General features: G+C 38.3%; 1 protein-coding gene across 4 annotated transcripts in view; it reads left to right on the top strand.

Annotated features, from left to right (window-relative positions):
- BCAR3 (BCAR3 adaptor protein, NSP family member) overlaps positions 1–25,430 on the top strand; it is a 167,099-nt gene that overhangs the window by 107,007 nt on the left and 34,662 nt on the right. For all 4 annotated transcript variants that reach the window (XM_031967097.1, XM_031967098.1, XM_031967099.1 and 1 more), the window contains one exon: positions 19,739–19,870. In XM_031967097.1, the coding sequence (XP_031822957.1) occupies positions 19,739–19,870 (132 nt within the window). The remainder of the gene's footprint in view (positions 1–19,738; positions 19,871–25,430) is intronic.

The following is a 25,430-nucleotide window of genomic DNA, read 5'->3' as shown; positions in this document are numbered from 1 at the left end:
ACAAAAAAAACAACTAGGAGTAAGCTGGAAATGGAATGCCTCAGGAGGGTGATTGAGAGCCTTTTAGCTTTGCCTACTGCACTTGAAAGTCATTTGAATCGGATCTAGAGGAAAGAGACTTACCAAGAGTTTCAGGAGGGCAAGATATTAGCTGTCCAGTGGGAAAATCTCATAGGCTTACAGTTTACTTCTTAACTGAGAAAGATGAGATCAGTTCAGTGTCTGCTTAGAGATACCCTTGTGAAAATGATACTTTGTCAAGAGAAGAGGCAGTGGCAGTACAACAGACCTTTCTGGGCCAAGAAGAGTGGCCGGAGGAGATCATATGGGATAAATGAAGAGCTTAGACAGATTTCCTGACTTATGGCTGACCTTTATGGGGAAAAAATAAAAGCCGTTTATTTGCTTTGGAGTATGCTGCATTCCGTTAAATCTGATGTTATCCAGGGTTAAATTCTGAATCCCCTACCCATTTTTTTTTTCAAGAGAAACTCAAAATTATTCCGTTTGTTCTCAAACTGCAGCTTTGAAGAGAAGTCTTTTTCATTCCCTTGCTAGCCAATTCAGCTTGCTGAGTGAGCATCGAAGGCATCAGCTCCATCATCCAGAATGATGGGAATGTGTGGAAAGATTCAGAGCCCAGAGAATAATTGGGGATAAAAGACTACATAAGTTTAACATCAGAGAGACTGACTCCAGAGCCAAGGGTACAGATTAGAATTATTCTAATGTAATTAGTTTGGCACATAGCTAAGAGAACAGGCTTCACTGTAAGACTCCAATCTGCACAAATTAAAATTAAATTAGTCTTTTTCATTTGCACACATAGGGCAAGTAGAATTTTAATGAAACTTCTCTGAGTCTTGATAAGCAAGGAATTCCACAGATATCCTCTTCAAATTTACTATTCATAGTTTCCGAGCCTCTTTTGATAAGGTTGCAGGAATGAGAATAAATTAAGTAAAAAAGTCTCTTGGATTTCAGTTCTCTGGGGCTTCAGTGGTATTTTCCAATCTTCAGTACCGTCTAATAGCTTCTATATCATCATTTGTCTAGGATGAAGGAAATAACAGTCGGAAAATGAAGCTTTTTAATTTAACAGCAAGTTGCAAATTTGTTTTTTAATGACACTGGAATAGAAATTCTAGTATAAAATGAACTAAATGATTCAGATCTGATCGCAAAATAGCTCTGACATTTGTCTTCAAAGGGTTGTTGAGAAATTAATCTTTCTTAGATTTGGGCAAGAGAAAATTATAGGTCATCGAGGTGCTTAAAGGAGAATGCCGAGAACATTAGCACATTAAAATTCCGAGAGAGCTGTCCCACTATAGTTCTTTGCTAAGAAAAAAGGATAGAAAAAGCAATGGACTGGAAGGTAGAAAACTAGGGGTCTGATTCTGGCCTCAGCTTCTTCCCCTATAAAATCAGTCTATTGGATTAGAAGAGGGACATTGTGGGGTAAGGATGGAGAGTCAGGGAGACCCAGGAGTAAGTTCCAACTCTGCTGCATATTGGCTGAACAACCTAGGTTAGTCAGTTAACTTTTGTGTGTTCCAGAGACCTTCTGACACTCTGAAGTTGCAGAGAAGGTGTCATCCTATACTGGTTTGCTTATTCTTTCAGTCTACTTCCTGTCTTTGGGCTTTTATGTAAGGGGTCGGTGTCATGTTCAGCTGGAGGGAAGTTTGGTCTGTGCTGGTCCCATTGTTGCTTCCTTGGGATGTCGAGTGTTGTGTTATTCCAGGATCTCAGGGACAGCTCAGGATGGAGACCTGAAAGCTTTCCATGTTCCCAAATGGTTTTCTCCAACATAAAATCCAATCGTTATCCTGCTGGTTTGGGCTTTGCAAGTTTCTGATGTGTGTTTGGGTCTCAGCCACATACTTGCAAGCACGCGCCATTTTGAGTTTCAGAAGACTGCTGCTAGACTTGGCAGCTATTAGCCATCTGGAAAGCTCTGCCTAGTGAGGGATAGAACTATAGGTTTCTCTTTGATCTAGGATTCTTGCCATGATTATTTCTCAGTAAGCTCCAGACTAGGTTGAAAGCTAGAAATCAGACCCCTTCTCCTCACCTCCCCCCTTCCCTCCACTCCTGAAGTCAAAATCATACAGTTTCTCTTTTAAAATTGTTTCTAGGGTTCAACTTCTCTTTAGTATTTCCTGGATTTGTGATCTGGAATTAGGTAGTAAACTACAGAGCTATCAATTGCCACCTGTTCTATATAACTAGTTCCTTTACTGGCTCCAAATGGTATGTTCCTGGTCAGACCCCCAATCCTTCTCCCCCTCCTCCTCCAATCATGTCCATAGACCTCTCTGTCTTCTTGTGTTGACCTGTCTGGAAAAAAAAAGATTAACTGATAATGTTTTCCTTGGAATTCTTGAACAGGATTCAGTCTGCTTTCTAGATCTGTATGGAGGAGTGGGAGTGGTGGGAGAGTAGAGCTCAATGTTCTTCTAGCTACTCTACCAATCTTGTTGCCTTTCCATTCTGCATTAGCAGAGGGAACTTCTCACCAGGCGCTCCCTTAACTTCTTAAAAAAGTCCCTTTAACCTCTACAATTCTTTGAAGTCTATATTGATTTTTTTACTTAGTGAGAAAATATATCTTACTGATAATTCATCTTTTCTGATTCATTATGTGTCACTTTCTTGGTTGATGAACAATTTAGAACTCTGCTAAGTGCTTGTCTACAAAAAGTCAAGTGAAAAATATACATCTCCTGCCTAGGTTCCTTTGCACCCCCTTATGCCTGCTTCTTTGAGCTTTTCTCTATTTTCATAGCACATTTTCCTATCCTGGAGGTAATCCTTGCTATTGTTATCTTCTTGGAATTACTTTGGATGTACTTATCTGTGTATTTATTGTATCCCAGTAAACATGGTAAGCTTCTTGAAGGCAGGATCTGATATATTTTTGTCCCTGAACCTAGTATAGAGCTTGGCAATGTATGTCAAATTGAATTGTTCTTTTCCTCTAGTGTGTCACCATACTCTTTATATTTTCTTACTGTTCTTCTTGTTTTAGCATATGATGGTTATAGAAAGTTACCTGTTAATATGTTTTTTTGATCTTCTTTAGAATATAAACTCTAAAAGTTTTGTCTTCCATATAGAGGCATAGCAATAAGTATTGAAAAAATTCTCAATACTTGCAATATTGAAAGACTGGCAAGCTAATCTTTATAATATATATAAGGATAGGGACTGTTTCATGTTAGTCCTTGTTCTTTCAGCACTTAATACAGTCTTTGGCATCTTGGTATCCAATAAGTGCTTATTGATTGATTGGTGCCATCCCAGTAAATATTTAATTTATTTCATTTTTAAATGATCAAATTGAGCCATTTTAAGTGCCTAGCATGTGGTGGGTTTCCTGGGTGCTGAGAATATAGCACCAAGATATAATCCATTGGCTTATATTCTGCTGTGGAGATGGTATACAAATTAGCAAAGAAAGTTATTATTTCTACAGAAGTTTTAATTGCATTCAGTAACTATTTATTAAGAATGTGATACAAGGGGAAGGAATTTTTCAGAGAAACTGGATTCAAATTCTTGTTTTGATATTTAGTACTTTTGTGACGACAAGTAAATTTACTAACCTCTCTGGGCCTTAGTTTCTTATCCCTAAAATGGGGATATGGAACTAAATGGCTTCTAAGATAACTTATACTCTTTGATTCTCTACTACTTTCTAGACATTCTTTAAGTAAAATAAAAATAGATCAGTTGCCTTCCTGGAGCGATTGTTTACTGGAGAGAGGGCATATTGATAGACCACACATACAGTTCTCAGATCGAGAGAGAGAGAGAGAGGGAGGGAGGGAGGAAGGACAGAAAGACTGAATACCTGACATATAGTCAGTGCTTAGTAAATGCTTTTGATTGATTTCACTTCCATTTTTTTGTCTGTATTTTTTTGTTAAATTCCCCTGTTCGCATACTGACATATCATTGGTAGAATTGCAAGTTGGTCTAACCTATTCTAGAAAACAATGTGAAAATTGTGCCAAAAAATTTCATTGACCAATTCTTACCCTTTGGTCCAATGATTCTACCACTGGGAATACATCCCTGGCAGGTTATTGACTATTAATTAATTGAAAAAATATTAAAGATATAAATATCCTTTATATGCAAAAATATTCACGGCCAAGGGGGGACAGTAACAAACAACTGGAACTAAAGTGAGTGCCTCTTGATTGAGAAATCACATTCCCATTGAAATGGGAAATGTAGAGCTAAGAAAAATCTCTTTTGAACTGATGCAGAGTAAAGTAAACAGAAACAGAACTAAAAAAGAAAGCAGCATTAAAATACAACTAAATTCATATTAGTTTCAATAAACAATCTTGGAGTTGGAATACAGATGGTGAAAGTTTTCTTCAGATAGAGCACTGTGGAGATTAATGGGGAAAGACTTTTGGGGGGGGCGATCAGTTTTATTATAAAGTGGGAAGGTGCAAGAGTTAATAAGGGCAGAGCAGCATAACCAGATATGACCGTTGTAAAAAAGTCAGCAATTAAACGTTTTTTATCCATGTATTTATATTTAAGTTTACAGCATCATTAATGTGGTGAATAGATTTAGTTTTATTGTGTTTCTCAGCAAAACTAGAGTTTTATTTGTGATGGTAAGTAGAACCTCAACTTAGTTGTGCTCCTTTTATGGATGCCCCATCATAGGAAGCATTTCATTTGGGGCTACCTTGTGACAGTTCCTTTATTTTCCTTGTTCCAAATGATTGTCTGGAGTGAAGCCCTATGGTTCCTTTAAAGATGTATACATCCCCTTCTCTAAAATGAAATCCTGTTCATATTGCAAAATTGAACAAGTCAAACAATACTTTTATTTGCAATCAGGATTTCTGACTTTTTGTCTTATTGAGACTTCCTCAAAGAATTTCTTGACTTTGGACCTTCATTGATTACCTTCTTAAAGTAATGAGTCATTTTTGTGCAGAACTGTTTTGTTGGAGAGCCAGGTTCCGTTTTATACATTTGTATGGTTTGATTATTCAAACTTGGCAACATGTTCCAGGTGCTGGATTTGATAAACTTATCAGCCTTAAATAACTTCAATTCATTTTTTCCTCCCTCCCTTATGAGCAAACATGCAAGAGCACTGTGAGAGCAGGATGTCCACACATTCACTCTCACTAAGCCAAATGGACAAGTGAAATCTAAAGCAGGTATCCTGCCTTCCCGCAGGAGTAATGTCAGGGAAGGGGAAGTAAATAGATTCATGAGTAACCAGTGATACCTCTCTTTCTCTTCATTCTCTCTGTTTTCAGTCTCATTCCTCCCCACTGCCATATGCCTAATATCCAGCTCCAGTGGTTCATTTTTTTAATTAAAGGAAATTAGGAGTCAGTCCTGGAAGTACAATTCATCCAGGCAGTTCAGGCTGGATTTCAGCATAGTTCTCTTCATTTCTTACACCTTCAGTTTGAATGTGTACTGATGAGAGTCCTGGACCAACCCCACTCTCCTACAGATCTCTGTAAACATGCGCTCTCCCCACATTTCACCACAATCACAATACAGGGAGAAGAGGATCTGGGTCCAGCACCGCAGATGCCATAGCTGGGACTTCTCTCATCAGTACGTCACTTACTTCCTCTCTCCTGACATCCCCTAAGGAAAGACAGGTCAGCTGCTTTAGATTTCACCTATTTGACTAGCCACTTGTACCTCGGGACTTATCTCATATGCCCAGGTTCATTAATAATAACATAATAGACATTTTGGTCTATACAGGAGATCTCACAAGTCTTGGGGCATTTTAAAACTTTAATAGCTTAATTGGCTTAAAGCTTAAAACGGCACTAAGACTTGTGGGATTCCCTATACACATTATCTCATTTAAGCTTCACAAGAGGAATGCATTGACTTTGGAGTCAGAGTCTGTGAATACCTGATTTCAAATCCAGTCTCTTGAGAATATTTTCTATTCAACCTTGGACAAGTAACTTAATCTCCCTGGTCCTCAGTTTCCTCATCTGTAAAATAAGAGGTGTGTAGCTTGGAGTCTTACTAACTTTTAAAAACTTCATTATCTACTTCAGCCTAAGTGGTTTCTTCTGGAATCTTATGTAATTTATTTTATGTCTTTAGAACATTTCTTCTGAGAAGAAATAGTTAGGCTTTCCTAGAGCACCAAAGGGGGGGCCCTGCCACAAAAATGGTTAAGAAGCCTTGGTCTAGAGTGGTCTCTTCCAGTTTTAGATTTCTGACTCTACCTATAATGCTCTCCTAAATTGGGGTAAGAGGTATTCTTCAGTTCCTTTTCCCTCCCTTATTCTTTGAAGTAGGGACATTTACAAATATATTCGAGTGTTAGGGATGTGTGTAATAGATAATAAGTAAGCATGGTCCCAGGCGAAATCGTAGTTCTAGGACACAAATCATGCTAGGAGTGTGTATCTAATTAAAAGTGGTTTTCGCTATTTAAATATGTGGATTCAAGATAACACCATGTGATGAAACAGGAGATACTAAGAAATACAAGCTTCCAATTATATACATAAAGATGGCAGGGCTGCTTCTGGGAATTCTGAATCAGAGGAACCAAAGTGACCTCTTCATGACTCCAGACACAATGTTCCTAGTTCTGGGCAAGGAGATGAACTGCCTGATGGCCTGGAAAGAACACTAGATTTTGGACCAGAAAGGCCTGGGCTCTGCCTGTATAATAATAATAGCCTTAGCCTCCTTGTTCCTTCTAGTTTATTGAGGGCTTGAGGACTCTGGTGAGGGATTGCTCTTGGGAACTTCATCAAGAAGCTAACCCAGAATGCTCTAGTCGCCCAAGACTTATGATTTCTCCTCTGGTCTTAGTTTCTCATTCTGGCTAGCAGGACAATGAAAGACATCCTAGTGAATATCTTAGGATGGGAAATTTTGAATTGTCTTTCCTTTCACAGTTCATTGGATGCCTCTTAGTTATTCTAGAGTTCCATTGAATGCTTTTTATCAGTCAGGGCATTGAGTGTATGCGTGATTTGAGGGAAATAGCTTAAATTTGGGGCTTCAATTTCTTCATCTGTAAAAATGTGTTATCTAGAAGAAGGGAAGCCTCTCTCCACTTCAGCCTTTTGTTGTTGAGTCTGCTGAGATCTTATGGACCAAGATTCCTGGAATCTTTAGGTTTACAAACCTAAAACAAACAAAATAAATAATGAATTTTGCTTGACAAACTTAATAGGGACTATGAGGATTTGGAATTTAAGACTATAGAGGAAATTATAAAATTGATAACAATAACACAAATCTAATATAAATTGAACTTTCAAGTACATGAACTATAAAGGGAACTATTAACTTAACTAACTCAGTAGTATACATATAATTCTACCAAAAATGACTTCCTCATAATGAAAATACAATCTTCTTGAAAAGATTGAAAAAAAATTTATTTTTAGTTCTGAATTTTCTCCCTCTTTTCACTCCTTCCTTTACCCATTGAGAATATGATTTGAAAATAGACACCTTAACGATAATCCTAAGGGTGTATATCTATTAATATATACATACATTTTTTTCCCTATACATTAATATACATGTACTTTTTTCTGGAAGGAGGACAGCCCTGGATTAGCTCTTGCACCCAGCTGGGTGCATTTCTTCTCCCTTTCATTGACAAACTCCTAAAAAAAAAAAAAAAAAGAAAGAAAGTTATCTATACTCATTGCCTACTATACTTCAACACCTTCCACTCACATTTTAACTTCTTATAATCTAGCTTCTATCCCCATCACTCAATTAAAATTGCTCACTTCCAATGATTTTTTAATAGTCAAATCCCCCAGCCTTTTCTCATTGCTCATTCTTCTTGATTAGCCTGCAGTTTTTGACATTGTTGACCCTAGACACCCTTCCTTGAGTTTTCACAAGATTATTTTCTCTTAAACTCATTCCTCTTACTTGGAGGCTGACTGTTTCTTCCCAGTCTTATTTGTTGGATCAGTAACCATGCTCGTCTGCCTTTGCATGGACACATCCCAGCCTGTGTCTTAAAAGACCTAAGATGCTTCTCTAAGAATTGCAGTCTGGAGAAATTGTATGGGGGCAAACAGTTAGACTTATATGGTAAGATTGCTACAATACCCACCCATCATTGATACCAGGTTCTGTGGCAAACTCTATGAGGATTCCACCAAGGAAGGAAAGAATAGAAAAGAGGGAGGAATTGTGATTTTACCCTTTGACTACATGTCTTCTCTATGCTTATATTTCAGTACTTCTGTCATATTCTAGGTTTGGGTTCACTCTCTCCAGGGCAATTTGTGTGGGCCACTGTTCTCCTAGCTTTGGGGAAAATGTTTTGTACCATCCGTTCTTAAATACCATGTCAGTAAATATTTTTAAGCTAATTAAATCTGGCCAGTTAATTTATAATGGGCAACAGACCAGTGGGGGCTTATCAACAACAGGATTAGAAATCCAACCCCTCCAGCTTACCTTTATAGCACTGTGGTGAGAAATAGATAGCAACAGGGGTGTTGTAGCATCCTTGCTGCGTAAATCTAATTATTTGCACTCATGCAATTTCTCCAGACTGCAAATCTTATAAGATTGCTTTTGGTTCATATCCATCTCAAAATTACTGCTCAATCACCTTCCAGTTCCACTGGCTACCGTACTGGTAGTTCCAATGGACTTTGCCACCATCTGGTCATTGGTGGTTCCTCTGGATATTCTAAACTCACATTGTTGCCTTGTTAGGGATGGGGAGAAGTTAAAGGGGGAAAAAATGAGAGAAAGTCTCCAATGATTTCATTTTGCAAATACATAGCTAGGGGAGTGTCCCCAGATGAGGTACCATGCTAGAGTTACCTTTTCATTCTAGGGATCCATCTGGGGACTGTTTCTGTACTGGTAGAAGTTTCTTTCACACAGCTAACAATTCATTTACCAATTGGGACTAGCAAAGGCTATGGAGTAGAAAATCTTTAACGTGGCTAAATCTGGAGTCCTATTATCTTGTGAAATTAACTGGCTTCTTTCAGGACACCTTGCCTATGTAGCCTGGTCCACAATGTTGGATTTGTGGGGTTTTTGTTTTTTGATTTGTCTGTATTATTCACTTAATACCTATCATAAGCAAACATATTGTTATTTATCATTTCAACTCTTATTTGCTGAGCTCAGGCTGAACTACAAACTCCTTAAAGAAAGAGACATGTTTTACCTTTATTATGCTTCCCAGCATCTACCACTGAGTAATTCCCACTCTACTTCTAGTATTTCTTTTATCTAGGCCAGATCCCTGAATGCATTTTTATCATTTTTCCTTTTTTTTTTGGCTTCTGCAGCTTTTTTACTCTACAGCTCTGAGACATTTCTTGCACATGGGAGGAAGAATAAAACAAATATATGTTATCATGCTGATGGCATCTTGCTTTAATCCTCTAGACTGTCTTTCATATGTAAATCATTTCAACCCTCCATTTGGGACATGGTTGGTTTCTGACAGATCAACTCACTGCCTCCACATTGCCTGTGTGCCCAGAAAGTCTAATCGTGGGGTTGATTTATTAACAGTAATCCCCTGTGATTTAAAAAAAAAAAAATCCTGACTGCACTGCCTAATTTTAAACCTACACTTTAATTTCATTTCTATGCATGGCCTCTTTGCAGATGAGATACTGGAGTTGATTTTTTTTTGGCTGGAAATGGATTTTCTCTCTCTCTTCGAGCTGTTGAAATGTCAGCATTTACTCTGTTCCCAGCACACTGATTGTCTTGGCAGGGGAATTCACACTCCCTTGGCATTGTTCCACGTTACCCCCTCCCCCCCTCCCCACCCCAAATGTGCTTTCTAATAATCATCAGTATTTAAGCTGTTCAGGCTTTGTCAAGACTAAGCTCTCTGTATTTCAAGATGCAAAACTGACTTTAAGGGTTTTTTGGAAGATGGAGTAAGATGAGACCAACCCTAACTCTCAGAAGGAATAGATCTCATGGGGATAGATGAGAAAATAATGGAAGTCATAGTGTAATCCCCTCATTTATGGATGAATGAGTGAAAAAGCCCTTATTAAGTGCTTACGGTGTGATTAAACGCGGTGAGACGTGCTGGGACTACAAAGTGAGACAGTCTCTGCCCTCAAGGAGATCATCTTCTAGTTAGGGGGAGATCTGAGCGAGGGAAAGTTGGTGGTGGGTTGGAGGGTCCAGGGGGGATTAGGATGCATTGACAGTTTGGATGGTAGGGTTGATGGAGGGCATGATGACAGTGCAGATCTTAGGGTACATGATGAAAAATGGCTGAATGCCATTTTACTTGGAGGAATATAGTTGGTGATATCCAGTTTATCCAAGTCATGTGAGAAGCCATCTTGTACCTCTTTTCCCACTTGGTGGGGGTGCAGGGTTGAAGGAAAGTAGAATCACTGAGAAGCCATTCAGGACTTTTTCCATCCAGTCACCATGTTAGTTTTGGGTCACTGAGGAGGAAAGGTCAGGGAGAAGGGAAACTCAGAGCAAAAGTGACTTAACTAAGTTTACACAGACAGTATGTGTCAGAGGTAGGATTTGAACTCAAATACTTTTTCAGGCTCATAGTGTTTTCTGTGATGGACGTTGAGGATGCCCTAATGCCAGAGGGTTGTATTGCAATAGGGGAGGACTTAATGGCACCTCTGATGGTTAAAGAATCTTATTAAAGGAGCTGATTCTTCTTTTCAATCATTTTCAAACTGTTCAACACCCAAACTTGGGCTGAATCCTCAGTATAATCAGTCTTCTAGGACCTGAAGAGCTCCCATAGCTAAAGACTGATCTACTGACATAATCCATTCCTGTTAACACTCCATTCTCATCTCTGACATTTTGTTCCTTCAGTTTACTGAGGGCCTAGGAATTCTGGGGAGGGATTCCTCTTGGGTCTTCTTAAAGAAGCTAACCAAGTAATGTTTCAGCAGCAGCAAGACTTTACTCAGAGTGTGACACTCTTTCCTCTGGGATTAGTCTCTCATTCTGGCTAAATGTACAGTAGAAATGGCTCCCCAACCTCCATCCTCTCACCCTCAAATCCTAGTAAATATCTTAGAGTGGAAAACTTTAAATCGTGTTTCCTTTTCCTTTCCATGTCTCAGAAATTCTGGACCAGTTGAATCCAATTTAATGGCCATTCTTTTCCCTTTTCTGAGTTAGTTAATCCTGGTTTGTGAGAATAAGGTCTGTTCTAGATTAACTCTTAAACACTTCAACATTTCAAGGATCTGTAATTTTTCCCAGAGTGGGCCTCTTGCCATCAATGCAAATTAGCACCCCTTTCTGAACCTTGGAAGAATTGCTATCGTTAAAAAAAGTTCACAATCCTTGATTGTAAAAGATCGGCCTGAATTTCTTCAGACTTAATTAATCCAGTCTTCCAGATAACAGATCTACGGTCACCCTGTTTGCCTCAGTTTCTCATCTATAAAAATAAGCTGAAGAAGGAAATAGCAAACTACTACAGTAGTTTGCCAAGAAAGCTCCAAATGGAGTCATGAAGAGGCAGACACAAACAACTCAACAACATTTTATAAACATTTTATTTCTTTAGTAAAACAAGCATTTATTTTCTCTCCTCTTTTCTCAATGGAAAAACAAAATAAAAACAAAATTCTATGTAACACGTGCAAAATTAAGCAAAACAAATTCTGACATTGGTTTATACAAAAAATTTCATTCTGTATCAAGAGTCCATCAGCTCTCAGTCAGGAGGCAGGTAGCATGCTTTATCATTTGTCCCCTGGAATCATGGCTGGTCACTGCATTGATTTGAATTCTTAAGTCTTTCACAACTGTCTGTCTACAAAGTATAAATTATTCTCCTGGTTCTTCTCACTTCACTCTTCATCAGTTCATATAGATCTTCCCCAGGTTACTCTGAAATTCTCCCCTTCATGATTTCTTCCAGCACAATGAATGATATTCCACTACATTCATAAGCTATGACTTGTTTAGTTGTTCCCCAGTTGATGAACACTCCTGTATTTTCTAGTTCTTTGCTACCACAAAAAGTTATTTTTCTTCTCATGGCTTCTTTTCCTCTTTCTTTGATCCTTCTGATCCTATGTTGTGGTAGGTCTCCTTGCCCTGCTCCCGTGCCCATCCTGGTTGCTGATATTAAAAGTAATGATGATAGAAAAGAAGTGAGTAGATTTACATCAGAAAACATTTATAAGGAAAAAACGAATGAAGAAAATAAAGAACTCTGCATTTAGTAGTTATGGAGAAATCCAGAAGGGAGTTATTCCCATGTTTAACCTTTTTGTCTAGGTGGTTCTGGAAGGGAAAGGGAGGCAGGTGATTTTGCTCAACTCTACTTTACTCAAATCCAACTCACTTGCTTGTCATTGTATCAACCCCTGATGTCACGGTCCTCTTCCAGAACAAAGAACAAACGACAACAACTTCTTGTCACCAGTTTCCAATTTTCAGCTTTTGGCCCCCTCCAAGAAAAAAAAATTTTTTTGGGGGGGGGGGCAAAAGTTGATCTCTTCTGATTTGCTGAGATATATTAATTTGTGGCAATGTTTCATATGGCGAGGAATAAGAGTCAGGGAGACCTGGGTCAAATTCCAAGCCAGGCATTTATCAGCTGCGTGAATTTGAGTAAGTCATTTACCTTCACTCTGCTTTAATTTTCTCATTTGTCAAATGATGGCAGATTGGTCTCAGTGGCTTCTAAAGTCTCCTTCTAAATTTATGGTCCCATGGTTCCATCTTTGATTGCCTCAACCAGTGATATATAAAATAGGCTTAAATAGTCCTACTAAGTATTGGGGCCAGCCAGTTAATTTAATGGCTCCCACTATTTGATGTTAAGGGCAGTAGTATTAAAGATCCCCACACAGAGATTGTTTCTGTTATTTTTATTGTTAAAAAAAAATTATGAGGATCTCAGGACCATTGACCAAATGAAAGAACTAGTAAATAGCAGAGCCAGGATTTAAACTTGGGTTCAGTGGTTTCAAGTTTAGCACTCAGTTTTGTGACCTTTCCAGGGCAGATCAATAGATTGTAAGCTCCTTGAGATCAGGGACAGTCTTGCCTCTTTCTGTATCCCCTGCCTGCTACATAGTAGGTTCTTAATAAATGCTAATTGACTGACAGTGCCTCCTGATCAGATTTCTAGCTTAGGAGGATATTTAATCTAGATAATAGATACTAGTACCTTCCCATCTATCATCTCCTTTTATCTTGACTATATCTTATTGGAAAATAGTTGTTTACATATTGCCTTCCCCTTTAGACTCAGCTCCTTGAGAAAAAGGCCTATTTTTGCCATTCATTTTATCTCCTGCATTTAATCTAGTTTTTGTTAAATAGGTTTTTTTGTTTTTAGTTGTGTACAACTCTTTGTGACTCATTCAGGATTTTCTTGGCCAAGAAGAGTGATTTGCCATTTCCTTCTCTTGCTAATTTTATAGATGGGGAAACTGAGGCAAACTGACTTACCTCGGGTCACATAGTTATTAAGTGTCTGAGGCTGGATTTGAGCTTTGACAGATGAGACTTCCTGACTCTAAGAAGATCAACCTCCTCCCCCCCCCCCCCCCCCCCCCCCCCCCCCCCCCCCCCCCCCCCCCCCCCCCCCCCCCCCCCCCCCCCCCCCCCCCCCTTAATAAGTGCTTGTTGACTTGATTTGTTCACATCTCTTTCAGATCTTTCATTGACATCTTTCACATAATTCTTCTGGAATAAAATTTATTAGAGTCTGAAGCCATGGCCCAAGCATTCTTGATTTACAACAAAATAAAACAACAAGAACAACAGCAGAACTGTAGCTCACTTCCTCCGGAGGGAGATGTGCAGAACAGCTGCTGTGTGTTGGTGGTAAAGCTCAGGGATAGGGGAAGTTTGTAGGCTGGGAGGCAATTCCTGTGCTAGGGTAAGATCCACCCTATTCGAAGTTTTATACTCCTTCGGCTCCAGTTCCTCTCTCATGCAAGGAAAATTCTGAGTTTGAAAAAATAAATCAGCGTAATACGAAATAGTAAAGGATATTAGCAGCTCAGTGACCCTGGGCAAATGACTTAATTTCTCAATGCTCTAGAAAATTCTTAAGTTGCAGAAAAAGAGCTGGCTCTGCATTGGGGTAGGGGAAGTATTCTCATCTGGGAGTTCTCTGTGTTATTGAAATCCCATTTACAGTGCGGAGCCAGCCTTGTTGCTGTGAGAAGTTTGTCTTGGGACCATTTCTAACTGCTCAGCACAGGGCCACCTAGTTAAGTACTTAATAAACTGAAAAAGGTGAGAATGAGATTATAATAATAAAATTATAATAATAAATAATAAAATTAGCAATAACAAAAGAGGCAGAAGAGAGCCGACCTCCTCTCTTTCCTCCCTCTCCTGCCCTCCTCAAGAGAAGCTCACCCAGTTAGGCTAATTTTTGGTGGAGGTAAAGCAATTCATTCTAATTTCAACAGCCCTGTATTCAGTTCTTATGATGAGCAAGGGACTGACCTGATGAAGAGTATGGGGTAGGGGAGTCAGCACAACCTGCCAGTCCTGCCAGCAGTAGGCACAGGGATAGAGTACTAGTGCTGGAGTCAGAAAAACTCAGTTTCTTGAGGTCACATCTGACCTTGTTTAACAAACTCAGCTTCCTCATCTGTAAATGTAAAACTGAAGAAGGGAACAGCACATCACCCCAGTGTCCGGGGTCATAAAGAGTCAGACATGACAGGAATGTCTGGCCTCCCCAGTTTGGGTTTGGGTTTTTTTTCCCTTAGAAAAATAGTACATACAACTCCCAGCTATCTCTAGATCTAACTAAGCTAGTTAATTGGCTCCAGAGGAAAGAACGAAAATGGGCAAAAATAAATAAATAAATAAATAAAATAAAAGGCCAGTTATGGTAACATAATAAATAGTTTATTTATAGTATTATATTTATATTATATTGTATTTATAGCCTTATTTCTGGGGCATCCTGCAGACAGTGGCTTGCTTCTGTTCAGAAATTTGGAGCTATCGGAGAAATCTAAGTCAAGGAGCTGGTTCTACTGATCTCAAAGGTCCCTTCTGGTCCTAAATCTATGTTTCTGTGACTCCCTCGCAAAGAAAATCTCAAATGGCATCATCCTCACCATCACCACTGCTGATGTTATATAAGCACCTACTAAGTGCTAAGCACTTTATAAATGCTGTCACATTTGATCCTCACATCCTTAGGAGGTAGGTGCTATTGTTATCCCCATTTTACAGATGGGGAAACTGAGGCAAACAGAAGTGACTTGCCCAAGGTCACACAGGAAGCCAGTGTCTGAGGCCATATTTGAGTTTGATTATTAGATATGAAATATATACAAAGTAATTTCAGAGTAGCAGGGAGAATTCTTAACAACTTAGATCTTTGTCACTCCAAGCCGAGGTCTTAGATGCTGCTACTTTTGTATCCCCAGTGCCTAACATGTAGCCAACAATAAGCGTTTAGTTCCTGGATTAATAGACTAGGACCAAATTGTTCCTTACCATCCAATTCAAGTTTAAGTAGGATTTCAGTTTCTCTCCCCAAGTACAGCTGCAGTTGCCTTTCAAACCCTGTGTAAGTTCTAGCTCCATGAATCTGCCTTTGGTGTTAGAAGCAGGGCACTAGGGCATGGGACACCTACTGTTTCCTGTTCTTTTTGCTTTTCCATCAAGTTCTCCATTTATAAAAATTGCTTTTCTTGGTTCCACTGTTGTCAGCTACAAATCTGTTAGATCTGAGGAAATAAAGCAGAGAGGAGGGGCGGGGGAAGGGAGGCTCCCTGCAGATGTGGAGACTGATAGCAGTGCTTCCAAACCCATCTTGACATCCATCTCAACTTTTTTAAACTGTAAAATCCCCCAGACTCAAAGTAGAATGCTGCCACTGATTTTCAATTTCCTTATTGCTTTTTAATCAATAAGCATTTATTAAGCGCCTGTTTTGGGTCCCACACTGTACTAAGAACTGGGAATACAAAAAACAGCCCAAACTAACAAACAGAGACCCAGTCCCTGTTCTGCAGCCATTCGTGGGCCCAATCCCAGTACTGATTGTTGACCTACTCTATTTCTGACAGGTGAGCTAACTCTTCAGGTAGCCTAGTGGTCCCCTGGCTGCAGGGGGCTCACAGTATTAATGCTAGACTTAACACTAACACCTAATTAGCTTTCCTCCTAATACAGCTCCAAATTACTGAACACAAGCAAGCCACTGGCCTCAGGGTGCCCCAGTAACAAGGACTACATGGCAATTTTTTGCCCATTTTAATTCTTTCCTCAGGAGCCAAGCATCCAGCTCAGATAGATCTACTGATAGCTGGGAGTTGTGTGTACTATTTTCCTAAAGGGAAAAAAAAAAACCCAACAACTGAGAAGCAATTACCTTCCTGTTACCATTAGGAGCACAAAAGAACACACTATTACCAAGATTTCAGACTTATCAGGGAAGCAGACAAAACAGTATCTTCCACGGCAGCTGCTGTGAAAACATATCATATCATCCTTGTCTGAGAAAACCCTGAAAGTCAGAAATCTTACTACTTGTTCCTAATCTGACAGGAACAGTCGGTAATAACCTTGATTCATTTGGTAGGCTGACATTGATTAAGGGTGTATACAAGTGGGTAAATTTTGCCGAAGCTCTCCCATAAAATGCTAAAATTTTTACTGTGAGGAGGCACAAACAGAGCAGGTTGTCAGGAGGAAATTACCTCTTCAAAAATAGAGGAAAAAAATACCAAGAATAGCAATATGCGAGAAAATCATGGTAAGTCTTTATTGAATAAACCACAAAGGGCTGGAATTTTACGTGTAGAATGATTCAATTCAGTTCAACAAATGTTCGTTTAGGTCTTTTTTGGGCAGGGAACCCCGCTAGGGGAAACAGCCTCTGCCTTCGAGGAGCTTATGTTCTACAGGAACACAAAATTCTCGACCACATTTAATGCTGTTAGAAGGAGAAAATGCTAACAACTAGGGATACACTGGGAAAGGTTTTGAGAAGAGAGGAAGGGGAATCTTTGAGCTGTGCCTTGGAAAGTATCCTGCTTTTGGGGGGAACCAGGAATGATGGAGGATAATATTAAAATGCTTAGAAAGGTCGGATGGAGCCAGATTGGGCGGGAGTGGGGGCTGAAATGCAAGGGGGTTGTTCTGGTTTGTGAGGGATATCATGTTGTGGAAAAGAACATTAAAACAAGGTATGGCATCTCCTTCTGAGATCTTTAATCAGAACTACCTCTCTTTGGGATTACCTCAAGACAGAAGGGTGAACTCAGGAAAGAGATGTTCTGACTTTTTCCTTAATTTCTTTTTCCCCCCCAGAGGTGGGCAGTTAGAGAGAGGGAACAAATATTTATGAAGAGATCACTATTTGCCAGGTCACCCATATTATATCATGGAGTAGAGAAAATGAACTTTGTGTTGATTAATCCATAACTTACTGGGAGTCTGTTTAGGACAATTTGGGTTGTGAGAAGTTGGCGGTCTGATAAACTTTGAAAGGGACTGCTCATTCTGTAGACACCAAAGAGATTTGGGTTTGAATTTTGTTATCTGTATGAACCATAAGCCTCAGTTTCTTCTTGTAAAATGGGGCTGATAATATAAGTATTTTATAAATAATAAAACATTAGAAAAATGTCAGTGGTAATACTATTGTTATTTTGGACTGGAGTTTTGATTTCATTGATATAATAAATTCCCAGTAAGGAGACTCACTCTTATCCAGATAACCTTAAGAGAGAAGTTTTTATGTCTTAGTTCTTTTTGGACGTTTGCTGAAACTGCCTCTCAGAACAGTGTTTTATAATGGTTAAAATAAAATACATAGGATTACAAAGGAAACCACATATATTGAAATATAATTATTAAAAATCAGTTCTTGAAAGCCTGGAGAGATTTACACGAACTGATGCTAAGGGAGTAGAACCAAGAGAACATTGTACACAGCAACAACAAGATTATGTGATGATCAATTCTGATGGACATGGCTCTTTTCAACAGTGAGGTAATTCAGGCCAGTTCCAATAGATTTGTGATGGAGAAAGCCATCTGCATCTAGAGAATTGGGTCACAATAGAGTGTTTTCACTTTTTTGTTATTTGCTTGCATTTTGTTTTCTTTCTCATTTTTTTTTCTTTTTGGTCTTATTTTTCTTGTGCAGCATGATAAATGTGGAAATATGTATAGAAGAATTGCACATGTTTAACATATATTGAATTACTTGCCATCTAGGGGAGGGAGGTGGGGCAAAAGGGATGGAGAAAAAAATTTGGAATGAAAGATTTTACAAGAGTGAATGTTGAAAATTATCTATGCATATGTTTTGAAAATAAAAAGCTTTAAAATTAAAAAAAAAGTTCTTGGACTTCTTCTCCCTCCTTTTTCTCCTTCTCCTTCTTTTCTTCCAGAATAGCCAGCTTTCCAGCGCCTCTATGTTAAAGTGAAACATATCCTGAGCAACCAACATATGACTTTTTCCTATCAATTTTTCCTTTAACTGAGATGCTTCCTCTTGAATTGGTTCAAGATGTAGACAACAAGTCTACAAGGGCCAGGCGAAGGTTCCAGATGTAAAGTTCTAGTATTTTCTTGAGTGATGAAGAACATGGGTGTTATTTTGCTGTGTCTCTACATACAAAATAAGAGCAAGAGACAAGATTTGGAATCAGAGAGACTGATTTGATTTCTGACTCAGGTGCTGAAGACATTTGTAACCATAATCAAAGTGATTTCTCCTCGCTGGATTTCATTTTCTTTCCTTGAAAAGTGAGAGAATTGTACTTCAGGTCTGAGGTCCTGAGAGTATGTAACTTATCTCACTCATCTACTGAGTTCTTTAAGGGGTTTATTTTTGTGAAGGGACCCCCTGTTCCTAGCCTATAGTTGATGCTTAATTAATTCACCACTTGAGCAATTCTACTTGGCTTTCCAGCCTGGTAAATATTTGTTTTGGTAACATGATAGTTGTAATTTTGGTGAACCACTGGTGAGCTTCCTTCCTTTAGGTCTAGAAAATCTGTTGCACCACACATATTTAGATATAAAATTCCAAATGACTGGGGATTCAATATTATGCCTGGAAACATTCAGAATATTTTGCCCGTGCCGTGTGAAGCCCAAAGTGGGAGTGAAGGGGGAGGATGTAGTGCTGAAATCTAGTCAGAGAAATGTACCTCTCTCCATCCTTGAGAGGATTATTGATCAAGAGCTAAAAAGGATCTCATTTAGGCCCTCATTTTATAGATGGAGGTTAAGTGACTTGCTGAAACATACTAAGTCCTAGAGATAGGATTTGAATCCCTATCTACTCTCACAAAATACGCTTTGCTTTTTGGTCCTCTGGTGTCATCATGGGGTAAAATGAGAAAACCAAAGAGGAGCCTGAACCTTAAGGGAACCTGACTTACAGGTCCCACCTGCAGCAGCCATCCTTTAAATCTACCTATGCTCCTCTTGCCAGGATCGAGGTGAAAGTAAGGGTAACTGCCCCCTCAGCTGGCTGATTAAAGCAAGGACCTTATCAGGACTTCCTACCATGTTCCTCAGGCAGAAATGACACTTTTATGACATGTTAGCGGTTGGCAGAATGAAAGGTCATCTTGCACGGCAGTGCTTATCTCGGTACCTCGCTGAACTAGAGTTTTGGCAAGGGCTTGGCCCTCAAAGCAGGTGGCCAGCTCTTGTACACTCTGCCAGGTGGAATGAGTGGTCCAGGTGGCGGCAAAGTCACAACTGATGCCTTTTATTGCAGTTCTCCAAGGAGAGACACATAATGGACAGGAGCCCTGAGAAGCTGCTGAAGAAGGAACTGGAGGAGGAGCTGCAGCTCAGCGGCGAGGATTTACGCAGCCACGCCTGGTATCACGGGCGCATTCCGCGACAGGTATCTCTTGTTTCCAGAGTCCTCTTGTCTCTCTGTCTCTTTCTGTGGTTCAGATCAAATAGAGAAGGCAGACTTTCCCGGGCCAACGGCCAGCTGAACTGCTTCAAGCTCCAGCATTCTGAGACCCCGGAGGAGCTCATGTGTGACTGGAACAAAAGAGAGTCCAGCGGGGCAGTGTGCATCATGTGCAATGGATTGTTGACTCAATACACGCCCTTTTCTATAAAGGAACCATAGGGAAGTGGTGGGGCCAGAACTCCAAAGTCCATTTTGGTATTAGCTCATTCTGAGAGCTTAGTAAACAAAGCCTGATTGTGATTAAAAACAGGAAGTCTTTTAATTTTCATTCATATGGATGCATGGATTTGTATATGTACACATGCATACATATGTGTATCTATGCATAAATATATACATGTGTGTGATGTATATATACATAGACAGATGTATAGTTATCTAAAGATATGTAGAGAGTGATATTTAATAGATATTTATAAATATATAGATAAATATAAAATATATAAATATATTATTAAATATAAAGATAGATACAAATATCTATATATAAATATAGGTAGCTACCCAAAGATAGACATAGATAGCTATCTCTATATAGAGAGATCTCTTTCCATATCTGTATCTATAAAGAAATAGATATAGATACCTAAATAGATATAGACAGCTACATGAAGATATAGATATTGTGTGAGGATATATCTGTATATAAGATATAGATGTCTCTATATATAGATAGATATACTTAGATAGATACAGATATGTGTATCAAGATATACCTGTTTATAAGATAGATACACAAGATAGATGGATAATCTAAACAAATAAATATACAGCTATCCAAATCTCCAGTTATCTCTACAGATAGAGATGGATAGAAATAGAAAAACATATGAGTGAGTGTGTGTGTGTGTGTGTGTGTGTTCAACTCTGCATCTTTAAAAATATATATATGGTAGATAGACACTTTAGTATAAACAGAGATGCTACTTTAAAATAGCCATTCTTGTGTTTTTCCCCAAACTAATAGCTATTCTCTTGAACCCATGGTTGGTCTCTAAAGACTCCTCTCCATTTTTGAGATTCTGTAACCTGTGATGTGACTTTTGTAACTTTTTATGCTGCAAACATCATCACAAAAAAAGTGATTTAATTCTGCCATAAATTATATATTTAAGATCATAGATTCAAAGCTATAAGGGATCTTGGATGTTATTAAGTCATTTTACAGATAAAGAAACTGAGAGCAATAATATGCATTTTAAGATCACCTGGCTAAGAAGTATCTGAGACGAGATTTGAACTTTGGTCTTTCTCACTTCAAGTCCAATGTTCTATACACTGCACTACCTAATTTCCTTATTGTACCACCTAAGCTGAATACCTTAAGAAAAAGACAATTGATGTTCACTGATGGTGATCCCAAGGCATCATAATAATTGGAAATGCCTTTTGACTAATTCATAGGCAGCTGGATGGCACAATGGTTTGGGCACTAGGTCTCAAGAAAACCTGAGTTTAAATCGGGCTTCACGTGCTTTGTGATCCTGGGGAGATCACTTAACTTCTGTTTGCCTCAGTTTCCTCATTTGTAAAACAAGCTACAGGGGGGGAAATGTCAAATTACTTTGATATCTTTGCCAAGAAAACTCCAAATGATGTCACTAAGAATTGGATAAGACTGCAACACTCAACAACAAATTTGACATATTCAGAATTAAAGCCATATTATTATACAAAATCTCAGAGCTCAGTCAGTCAATAAGCATTTATTAAGGACTTAGCATAGGCAAAGCATTGTGCTGAGGACACTAGGGTCCCAACCTTTGAGCAATTTAACATTCTAATGGTGGATGGATGAGTGGGAAGGAACACTATACACTTGCAAGATACTAGGAATTGGGGAGGACCTGGGAAGGCCTCCTACATTAGTGGGCTTAGAGTTCAATCTTGAAGGAAAGTCCTGGAGTCCAGAAGATGGAGGTAAAGAGAAGATGTCTAAGAAAAATAAATAAATTAAGAGCATTTCATTTAAGAAGAGAGCTCAGCTCAGAAGAGCTCCTCCTCACTTAATTTGTGACTTCTCTGACTTTTCCCCCATTCCTCTTGTCTAGTACCTTCCTAGCATTCCCCTCATCACCCCATCCCACCCCCTACCTTTTTTAGCTTACTTTTTTTGCATTGTCTTTTGGAAGCTTGAAAGCAGGCACACAGTAAGCCTTTGATAAATATTTATTGATTGACTGACATGAAATCAAGACACAGAATTAGAATATGGAGTATCCTGCTGGAGGAAGAGCAAGGCAGTGTAGTTGGATTGTAGTTTGAGTAAAGGAGTAAAGTGTAAAATAGGAAGATAGAAAGAGGCCATAGTGTGAAGGGCTTTAAAAAAGCCAAAAAAGCCCCATTTGTACTTGATTGTGGAAGTAATAGGGAACCATGAGTTTACTGGGTGGTAAGGGGCCTAAGTCACAGGAAGATCACTTTGGTAGCTGAGTAGAGTACAGCCAGAAGTGGGAATAGAATCAAGGCAGGGAGACCACCCAGATAGATAAATGAAGCATTTATTAAATGCTTCCTAGAAGAGTTATTAAAGTTGTTCAGGTATAAGTTGATGAAGGCTTGCACCAGGCTGTGTAAATGGAGAAAAAGGGTTATAATCAAGTAATGTTAGGAATATAAAAATAAGACTTGGTAAAAGATTGCTTATATGTACTATGGTAGGGATGATCAATTGTGAAAGACTTGGCTGCTCTAAGGATCCAAGGCAATTCCAAAGGACTCATGATGAAAAATACTAATCAATTCCAGAGAGAGATAATTGAACTCTGAGAACAGACTGAAATATACTTCCTTTCTTTACTTTTCTTGGGGATTTTATTGTCTGTATTTTCTTTTGTAACATGGCTAATTTGAAAATATGTTTTGCACGACTTTTGATGTATATAAAATTGCTTACCTTCTCAAGGAAAAGGGAGGAGTGAGAGGAAGAGAGAGACTTTAGAACTCAAAAATTTCTAAAAATGAATATTAAAAATTTTCTTTCCATGTAATTGGCAAATACTGAAGCATATAAATGGGGGGGAGATTGGCTGTATAGGACCTCAGTGGTCCTATTTGATAGGGTTCTTTTGGGGGGTAGCTAAGGATAGCATATTATATATTCAAAGTTCAGGGAATCTGGTCTCTTTTTAGTCCTAAATCTGTCACTAACACTATTGGTGGCTCTGGGTAAGTCATTTAAACACTGTGAACCTCAAAGATCCAGAAGGGCTTAACCCTGTGAAGTGGAAATTAGCATTGGTACTTAGGGCTTGACTAACCATCTCACTCAAAAGTTCAGCAGGGTGAAACCTTATCATACCATAAAACCCCAATTCGGGAACTAAACCTAGAGATGAAAATAAACCAAAGATAGACATTGACTGGTGTATAAACTTACTATAGATCATAAGAAGAGCAAGTAACAGTTGCAAAGAAGTACTCAAAGGGAAAAAATAGATTTTTCATAAATACAACTGGATTTAAATAGCTTAGAGGAAAATAACAAAATCAAATTATTGAGAAAATAGAAGGAAATTAAGGGAGCAGAAATAATAGACCTGGAAAAAAAAGTCAAAGAAAGAAAATTAAAGAATCACTGGAGTTTCTGAAAACTATGGTTTTAAATTTTAAAATCCTGGATGTTATATTTCAAGAAGTTGAAACTGCCCAGATTTATTGAAATCAGAGGAAGATAAAAAGATCTACCTATTACCTTCTGAAAGAAACAAAAGGAAAGAAAAGAAAAATCTTTAGAATGTCACTGCTAAAGTCCAGAGCTCACAAGTCAGAGGAAAAATAATACCTTTTTAGAAGTAATACAATTACCAGGGAATCAGTGAGGATGACACAAATAAGAGAAGATCTTGGAATTTAAATTCAGAAAGCAAAAGATTGAAGCTTACAACCAAGAACATCACCTTCAAAAACCCTATAGAAAAGAATATGAACTTTACCTGCTTTAAAAAAAATTATTTCATTTTATTTAGATTATATATGGTTGTTTTTATTTATTTGTTTTTTTTACATATTTCCATATGAGTCATGTTGGGAGAGAAAAATCAGAACAAAAGAGAAAAATCATGAGGAAAAAAAAACAGAAGAAAAAAAAAAAGGTGAAAATTGTCTGCTTAGATCGACATAATTCTCTCTCTGGATGAAGATGGCATTTTCCAGCTAAAATTTATTGGAATTGCCATGAATCTCTGAAATTCTATCATACTTGATCACCACACAATCTTGCTATTGGTGTGGACAATGTTTTCCTAGGTCTTCTTCACTCAGCATCAGTCTGTGTAAATCTTTCCAGGCTCTTCTAAAATCAACCTCCTCATCATTTCTTATAAAACAATAATATGCTATTATTTTCATATACCATAACTTAATTCGGTCATTCCCTAATTGATGGGCATCCACTTAATTTCCAGTTCTCTGCCAAGTTTTAACAATCAAGTTACAATTTAATTCAGATTTATTTGAATTGGGAAATGAGTGGATGCCATCAATTGGATAATATACAGAAAAAAGAAAAATCGGGTGGAAGGAAAGAAAAGGCAAAAGATGAATATACTCTTGTCTAAAATGGATAGGGAAGGTTGAACACACACACACATACTTACACATACACAAAGCTTAGTGTAGAAATAAATCAAACTCTCTAAATCACTAACCCCACACTTCAAAGTGGCAAAGATGATGGGAACTATTAATTTTGGAAGGGCTGTGGGAAAACAGGACACTAGGGCAGTGCTGGTGGAATTTGTGATTCAACACAACCATTCTAGAAAGCAACCTGGAATTATGCAAATAAAATGACTAAAATGTCCATACCCTTTGACTCAGAAATATAACCTTGCTAGGAAATGATGAGGGGCAGGCAGGTGGTGCAGTAGACCTGGAATCAAAAAGAATTGAGTTCAGATCTAGCCTCAAATATTCCTAGTTGTGTAACCTTGCCAAGTCATTTAATCCTGTCTGCTTCAGTTTCCTCATCTGTAAAATGAACTGCAGAAATAAATGGCAAACGATTCCATACTTTTGCCAAGAAAACCCCAAATGGGGTCACAAAGAGTCGAACATGACTGAAAAATGATTGAACAACAACAGTAATACAAATTATAGTACGTGAATGTAATGGAATATTATTGTCTTATAAGAAGTGAAAATTACAGAGAATCATCAAAAGATCTATATGAATTGATGCAAAATGAAATAAACAGGAGTCAAGAAAACAACGTACACAATGATTACAATGTACAAAGTGACAACAATAATGTAATTAGAATAAATAAATCAAATCAAAAGTGAATGTAAGAAAATTATAAAGAACAAGTGTGGCTCAAAAGAAAAGATATGAGAAGACTCTCTTACCCAGGCCTTTGAAGAGGTGGAAAGCCCACAGGTGCACGTTGCATATATTTTCAGACTTTATGTATTGATCAGTTATACTATTTTTTTTTCTTTTTTAAAAAAAGATATTATTAATCAGAGAAATGCAAATTAA

Source organism: Sarcophilus harrisii, chromosome 4 (genome assembly GCF_902635505.1).
Source record: "Sarcophilus harrisii chromosome 4, mSarHar1.11, whole genome shotgun sequence".
Taxonomy (NCBI): domain Eukaryota; kingdom Metazoa; phylum Chordata; class Mammalia; order Dasyuromorphia; family Dasyuridae; genus Sarcophilus; species Sarcophilus harrisii.
Note: the sequence above shows the minus strand (reverse complement) of the source record. Positions and strands in the feature narration are given on the sequence as shown.